Here is an 8,374-nt window from a genome sequence, read left to right as displayed (position 1 = left end):
AGACTAGACTATAGACTAGACTATAGACTAGACTATAGACTAGACTATAGACTAGACTATAGACTAGATTATAGACTAGACTATAGACTAGATTATAGACTAGACTATTGACTAGACTAGACTATAGACTACACTATAGACTAGACTATAGACTGGACTATAGACTAGACTATAGACTAGACTATAGACTACACTATAGACTAGACTATAGACTAGACTATAGACTGGACTATAGACTAGACTAGACTATAGACTGAACAATAGACTAGACAATAGACTAGACAATAGACTAGACTATGGACTAGACTGTAGACTAGACTATAGACTAGACTGTAGACTAAAGTATAGAATAAACTATAGACTAGACCGTAGAATATACTATAGAGTCGAAATTATGGTGTAACTTTACATTATTCCCTATAATTTCTCTCCATCCATAGAATGTGCTACAATATTGTTGTTTGTTATAAATAAAAATTATACATAAATATTTTTTGCAGTTTTTGACCATTGATACATATTTCATTTCGTATTTTTGTTTTTTTTTGCATTCTACCACATTACAAGTTGATTTTGGTTTAATTTATACTGTCCGTACATGTTTATTTTGTTGCTGGCAGTTGTGTTTTTTTTTTTCTTCTTCCTCCAGTTTTAATTATCACTGCGAGATAATTTTACAAAACTACAGCGATGATGAGACTGTTGCAGCTACAACTACTGTTGTTTATTGTTTATTAAAATATATAAATTTATTTATATGGAACATATACAACTACTTTTGCTTTAACTACTACAAATATAATTTATATTTATTTGGAAGCCAATATTATTATTTAATATTTAAATTTTGTGTATTTTTGCAGTCAGTTTTTGAGAATGAAAAAAAAACTTTATTTTTTTATATGAAACATTTTGTTGGAAATTATTTTTGTAGTTTATTTTTCATCAGTCCTCGGGGAGTTTAAAAGTTTATGGAAAAATAAGTCACAACAAGAACAACAACTGTTGGAAAATGTCAAAAACTTTAGAAATATTAAAAACAGATTATTAGAATCGGGCTTAAGAATTTTAAACGGCTAGAAAATGTTGAACAGATTTTTAAACCAAATTTCTGCTCAAAACTTTTTTTATAAAATCGTATTTTTTCAAAATTATTTTGAAACTTATTTTTCAAAATTTAAAAACTTTCTTCTAATTTCTTTCAGTGTAATATTAAATAATTATTATAAGGCTTTGTTTTTAAACTGACAGTAGTGTTGATATTATAATTATTTTTGTTGACAGTTGTAAATCTATAAAAAAAATTTAATAATTTATAAAAGGAAATTTAAGGAAAAAAATGCAATTTTTGTTTAAATTGCGTTAAAATTTAACTTTTTTTAAATATCTGCTAAATATTTACTAAAATAAAATGTGGTTTATTAATGTCAAATTAAAAATTTATTTTGTCTAATAAATCATTAAAATATTTTAATTTTAATTTTAATTTATTTTTATTTATTTAATAAACAATTTAAATTTCCAATTTATTTAATTTTACAATTTCATATGTGCATGTATGTGTGTGCGTGTGTGTTTTATTTCCAATTGATTAAACAAACTAATAACAACATTTATTGAATTTTTCCGTTAATCATTTAAACCAACTACTATAACAATAAAAAAGGCAACTAAAACTATTTATTATCAATTTAATTTAAATAAACAATTTTGTTTTTTTCTCAAAAATTTATAGCGGAAATATTTTTACACCAACTATTTAATGAAAAAGGTAAGCTAAATAGATGTGTGGCAAAGTGCAGAATCTGTAAAGAAAAATTTATTGCAAAAAGTAATGCGTAAAGTATGATGAAGTCTAAAAGTAAATATTTACATTGTATTAAACACAAACAAAAACTTAAATGCAGCAATGACAAAGGCAACGCAAAAGCAAACAGAATCAAATGGCAACATTACTGAGGGACACAGTGGAGAAGACACAAAAAACTATACTAGAGTTTATTAGTTATCCAACATAAGTTCTAATTTTGTCCTACATCAGTTTGCGTTCTAGATCTGTTCTAGTTCTGTTTTAGTACTTTTTAAGTGCTGTTGTAGTTCTATTTTAGTTCGGTTCCAGTTCTGTTCTATTTCACTTCTAGTTCTGTTGTAGTTATATTTCATTTCTAGTTCTATTATAGTTGTGTTCTAGTTCTGTTCTAATTCTATTCCAGTTGCGTTCTAGTTCTGTTCTAGTTCTGCTCTAGTTCTGTTCTAGTTCTGTTCTAGTTCTGTTCTAGTTCTGTTCTAGTTCTGTTCTAGTTCTGTTCTAGTTCTGTTCTAGTTCTGTTCTAGTTCTAGTTCTGTTCTAGTTCTGTTCTAGTTCTGTTCTAGTTCTAGTTCTGTTCTAGTTCTGTTCTAGTTCTGTTCTAGTTCTGTTCTAGTTCTGTTCTAGTTCTGTTCTAGTTCTTTTCTAGTTCTGTTCTAGTTCTTTTCTAGTTCTGTTCTAGTTCTGTTCTAGTTCTGTTCTAGTTCTTTTCTAGTTCTGTTCTAGTTCTAGTTCTGTTCTAGTTCTGTTCTAGTTCTGTTCTAGTTCTGTTCTAGATCTGTTCTAGTTCTGTTCTAGTTCTGTTCTAGTTCTGTTCTAGTTCTGTTCTAGTTCTGTTCTAGTTCTGTTCTAGTTCTGTTCTAGTTCTGTTCTAGTTCTGTTCTAGTTCTGTTCTAGTTCTGTTCTAGTTCTGTTCTAGTTCTGTTTTAGTTCTGTTTTAGTTCTGTTCTAGTTCTGTTCTAGTTCTGTTCTAGTTCAGTTCTATTTCAGTTCTAGTTCTGTTCTAGTTCTGTTCTAGTTCTGTTCTAGTTCCGTTCTAGTTCTGTTCTAGTTCTGCTCTAGTTCTGTTCTAGTTCTGCTCTAGTTCTGCTCTAGTTCTGTTCTAGTTCAGTTCTAGTTCATTTCTAGTTTTGAGCTAAATATGTGCTTGTTCTGTTCTAGTTCAGTTTATGGTTTGGCTCTTTTTTATATTTGTATGAATTTTTTTTGGTTCGACTGTGTTGGATATATTTTTTTTTAATTTTATTTAAATTCAAATATAATATTTTATGTGGTTATTCTGTTAGTTTTTCATTAATTTATACACAAATTATTGTAAAAGAATATTTTTTTACTAAATAAAAGTATTTGTTTAAAAATTAATTAATTTTTAAAACAATTTTTTTTTTTCAAAAATAATTAGGAAATTATTCATAGAATTTGATTTTTTTTTGTTAGTTATAATCCTTTTTAAATTGTAATTAGTTCCTTTAGTGATGTTGAACATTTTTAAATCTTTACAGGCACTCGATTATGACTGTGAGGTACAAGAACAACAGGACATACCACAGGCCATACAACTGCTGGGCGAAATGAACAGTAATGTGAAACAAGTAACAGATCTCGTTGAGGGCATGTTGCAACGTGTTAAACGCGGTGAATTGACCACAGAATATGGTTTAAGTTTTTTGGAAGTTAAATATCACATGCTGCTCGATTACCTTATCAACTTGACCTATGTGGTATTGCGTAAATGTTCCGGCGAAACAATTGAAGGTGATCCATCCATAGAACGTTTAATAGAAATACGTACAGTATTGGAGAAAATACGACCAATCGATTATAAGTTGCGCTATCAAATAGATAAATTGGTAAAGACCGCTACAACGGGTGTGTCCTCAGCCTCGGATCCTATATTGTATAAGGTAAGTGATATGAAAAGAGCTGGAGTTTTTTTTTTTTTTTGAAGATTAATGTTTGGTTTGGTTACATTTTCAGCCTAATCCTGAAAATATGTTAACTAATGATAATGATGAAGATGAAGAGGATTCGGAAGAGGAATCCGATGAAGAAGAGGATGAAGATGATGATGAGGAAAAGGGTGTTAAGAAACCCAAAAAGGCTGCCACAGCCGGTAAACCGGGTATTTATGTGCCGCCCAAAATTAAGCCAGTCTACTATGACGGCGATGAAAAGGCCGAGGATAAGGAAAAGAAATTATTGGAAAGAGCCAAAAAACGTGCCATAACGTAAGTGTTTCTTCCTTTACTTTTGTGGCGAAAATTATAAATATCTTCTTTACTTATAGTTCATCCATGTTGCAAGATTTGAAAGAAGAATATTTAGATGCACCCACTGAAATCTCTTCGGGCTCTAGGGCTCAACAAATATTGTCCAAGGCCCAAAAGGAAAAACAAGAATATGAAGAAACCTACCTAACACGTCTACCCATAACCAAAGCGGAAAAACATCGTCAACGTAAACTCACTACTTTGGGTAAGTTTCACAAGATTTTTTCACTAAAATTTAAAACTTTAAAAAATCATTAAACACAAAAGCCTTAACACCCCCATACGAAACTTCATGGCACCCTACACACATTCTAGAAAATAAGAAAGTCTTAAAAAAAAATCTCTTAAAAACCGAAACAAATTTCCTCTTTTAGGCACTTTGGGTGATGAAATTTTAGGTGAAATTAATCGTGATGCCTCCCTACGCGGTGACTCTTTAGGTGGCTCGAGCAAAAAACGCAAAGCTAAGGGTGGTAAGGGCAAAAAGAAAGGTGGTAAAAAACGTAAATTCCATTAAACCCTTTCTCTTTGTTCCCTTTCTTTGCAAAAAACAAAACACCTTAAACTAAATTCATAAGAATTTTTTTAAGAATTAATTAAACAAACAAAAAAGTTTAAAATTTAACAAAGAAAAATTTATAAAAAATAAAAACAAGATACAGTTTTAAGACAACCAACAAATAGCAGCATAATTCAGTAAATAATTCAGCAAATTTTTATTTAAAATTAAGAAAAGAAAATCGTTTAAAAACCTTTTTAAAAAAACCCAGGATTTTCTAAAGGGAATTAAAAAAAACACTTTTCATTAACTATTTTTAGGCTTTAAAAGTTATTATTGCTTTAAAACCCCTAAAAGTATACTAACTATTTATATAAGCCTAAAGATATGCTAACATTTTATATTCAGGCCAATTAGGAACAATTATTTCCGCGGCAGTTTTGTCCTCTTTCTATACTTTAGCTATAGCAGAGAGTACAAACTTCCTGGGGAATTTATTATTCACAATAGACCTGATTAAATAAAATTTGTTTAACATATTTAAACTCCATTTTAAATTCCCTAAAAAAAATTCTTAATTCTATTCCTAGTTTTTTTTCATCTCTCTCCCTAAAACCGTTTTTGTTTCTATTAAGTTTAAACAATATTTTCCCCAATTTTTTTATTTGTTATAACTTTTTTTATTCACAATAAGTTTGTTTAAGTTTTTGATATAATTTAGTTAATTCTATATTATTATTTGTCTTGAATACATTTTTATTATTATTTTTAATAAAGGAAACATTTATTTTTTTTGAAACTCAATTTTTTTAACAATATATTTCTTTATTTTTTATTTAAATTATACTGAAATCACTCTACATTATTAAAGAGTTTAAAGTTTAAAGTATCGTTTAGTAGATACAAGTTTGCTCTTAATTATTTATTTTATGAATCCATTAAAAAAACTACACATTTACATTTTATAATTGCAAAAATCTTAATTTTAGTCCCCTATTACTGATATGGCAGTCATAACCGCCAAAGTAGACTTAGACTATAGCTAAGAACTAGACTAAAACTAGTCTAGAGATTATTCTGTGACTTCATAATTTTCTTTCCATTCTAGTTCAGTTCTAGTTCTAGTTCTAGTTCAGTTCTAGTTCAGTTCTAGTTCAGTTCTAGTTCAGTTCTAGTCAGTTCTAGTTCAGTTCTAGTTCTAGTTCAGTTCTAGTTCAGTTCTAGTTCAGTTCTAGTTCAGTTCTAGTTCAGTTCTAGTTCAGTTCTAGTTCAGTTCTAGTTCAGTTCTAGTTCTGTTCTAGCTTTATAGTTTATAGTTCTCTTCCAGTTATGTTCTTGTTCTGTTCTGTTCTCTTCTAGTTTTGTTCTAGATCTGATCTTGTTCTGTTCTAACTCAGTTTTAGTTCTGTTATAGTTTTGTTCTAGGTCTATTCTAGTTCTGCTGTAGTTCTGTTCCAGTTTTGTTCTGGTTCTGTCCTTGTTTTGTTTTTGTTCTGGTTCTATTCTGGTTCTTTTCTAGTTCTGTTCTGTTCTAGTTCTGTTACAACTCTGTTCCAGTTATCTTCTTGCTCAGTTCTAGTATAGTTGTTTTCTCGTTTAGACTAATTTAAATTCAGTTCTGTTCCACTGTAGGTTTTGAAGAATATTAAAGAAAATAGTAAATAATAAGGTCATTATTTTGTTTCCTTTAAATTTGTTAGTTTTTTATTTTATTACTCATTTCCCCATTTTGTTTCTTATTAATTACATTTTTTAATTTTATATTAAAATTTTATAAATATACTCGCAATAAAAACTGCATTAAATTTTCGGCAGCAAAATTTTAAAAAATAAAATTTGAAAATTAAAAAGGAATTTTGAAAAAGAAATAAATTTGGTTTGTTTGAAAAGAATACTATATTTTAAATTAAAAAAAATAACAAAAATGTATATTATTAAAAATAATTAAAAAAAAAGAAAACTTTCGCTATAAAATAAAATTTTAAGAAAAAAGAAAATTAAATATAAATATATTAAGTTGTTTTTAGGAGTCAAAAAAAGAAATTACAAAAAAAAACTTTTGTTAGAAGTTTTAAAATTGAAAACATTTCGGCAGCAGACAAAAATTTAAATAAAACAACAATGCAGTTTATAAAGAAAAATTAAAGAATTTTAAAGAAAATTTAAAACAAAAAACCAAAACTACAACAAAACATAAAACAAAACCAAAACCAAGCACAAAAAGTAAAATTTTACAAAATTTTTACAAAAAAAGAAAAACAAATGAAAAAATATGAAAATTTTTCGATTAAAAAAATAAATAAAACAAAATCACTACAAGTATACAAAAAAACCAAAAAATGAAAAAAACAAATAAAATAAAAAATAAATTGCAGTTGCCTTATTATACAAGAAAAACAAAAAAAAAACAAATTCAACAAAAGTAAAAAAATTTATAAAAATAAATTATATTGAAATAAAAATAAATAAAAAATATTTTTAAATATAACAAAAAGAAATTTAATAAAACAAATAAAATATTTAAACACAAAATAAACTGGTATACAAAGTAAAAAAACAAAATAAAAAATTTATTTATATAAAAACAAATTATTTTTATTTTATTTATTAAGTTTTTTAAATAAAAAAAAATCCCCACCCAAAAGAAATTTAAAACAAAAACAGAAATTGTATAAAAAAAAAAATTATTTAAAAATTATAGAAAAAAAAGAAAACAAAATATTTTGAAACTGGGGTTAAAATTTTTATAACTCAAAGGATTTTAATATGATTTTTAAAAAAAAATTATAATTTTTTTTTAATAAAAATAAAATAAAAAAATATTTTAAAACAAAAACTCCTAAAAACAACTGAAACTTTTAGATATAATTAAGAAAAAAAAAACAAATAAACTTAAAAAAAACTATCTATACTTTTGAATATAAATAAAAAATTTATGAAAATTAAAAAAAAAAACAAAATTATATTCGACCAAATAGACGAATTTTTAAAAGAAAACTCCACCAATAACTTAATAATTTCATTAAATGTTCAAATGTCAGCAAGACAAATCACCGATTAATCAGCAATACTGCAGTCACAAAGCTGCTACTTGTCTTCTAAGAAAATCAATGATTTCCTTTAATTTTACTTGGTGGAGTTTTTTTCTTAACAAAATTTATATTTTATAACAGTAAAGAGCGCAAAAATCATGTGAAAATAAAAATTTTCCTTCAAAATTATTACTTTTTCTGCTAGAGAAGTATATTTGAAATTATTGCTCTTTAGTGTAAATCAGTTGTATATTATGGCACTTAACTAAAAACTAAAACTAAACTATTTCGAACGTCCAGATAATATATTTCAGATTAAAATAGATTAAAAACAAAAAGAAAACAAGGAAATATTCGGCTAAGCCGAATCATACACTCTCCATTTAAGTTAAAAGAATGATCAAAAGTAGGAAAAAAAGACTGGTATCTACTTTATAACATAACAAACCATATGGACATCACTAGTGACTAAGCTATGTACAAAATTTATGGACTGAGAGTTTTCTTGTAAAACATACTTATATCTTTCGAAATATCTTGTTGAAAAATTTGCTCATATTTCAAACGTTTAAACTGGCGAAAACTAAACTAAAGAATACTATAGACCAGAATATGAACTCGACTAAAGACTGAAATCGATTAAAGATTATACTATAGGATAGACTAGATACAGAGTAGACTATAGACTAGACTATAGACTAGACTATAGACTAGACTATAGACTAGACTATAGACTAGACTATAGACTAGACTATAGACTAGACTA

The 8,374-nt window shown here is 26.7% G+C and overlaps 1 protein-coding gene across 2 annotated transcripts in view; it reads left to right on the top strand.

The window, feature by feature from the left end:
- Positions 1-4,678, top strand: part of LOC111684689 (neuroguidin) — a 107,596-nt gene extending 102,918 nt beyond the window's left edge. For both annotated transcript variants that reach the window (XM_046952192.1, XM_023446901.2), the window contains exons 2-5: positions 3,310-3,711; positions 3,785-4,035; positions 4,095-4,282; positions 4,452-4,678. In XM_046952192.1, the coding sequence (XP_046808148.1) occupies positions 3,310-3,711; positions 3,785-4,035; positions 4,095-4,282; positions 4,452-4,594 (984 nt within the window). In that variant the 3' untranslated portion in view covers positions 4,595-4,678. The remainder of the gene's footprint in view (positions 1-3,309; positions 3,712-3,784; positions 4,036-4,094; positions 4,283-4,451) is intronic.
- The last annotated feature ends 3,696 nt before the right edge of the window (positions 4,679-8,374 follow it).

The sequence above is a fragment of the Lucilia cuprina genome, chromosome 2 (genome assembly GCF_022045245.1).
Source record: "Lucilia cuprina isolate Lc7/37 chromosome 2, ASM2204524v1, whole genome shotgun sequence".
Classification (NCBI taxonomy): domain Eukaryota; kingdom Metazoa; phylum Arthropoda; class Insecta; order Diptera; family Calliphoridae; genus Lucilia; species Lucilia cuprina.
Note: the sequence above shows the minus strand (reverse complement) of the source record. Positions and strands in the feature narration are given on the sequence as shown.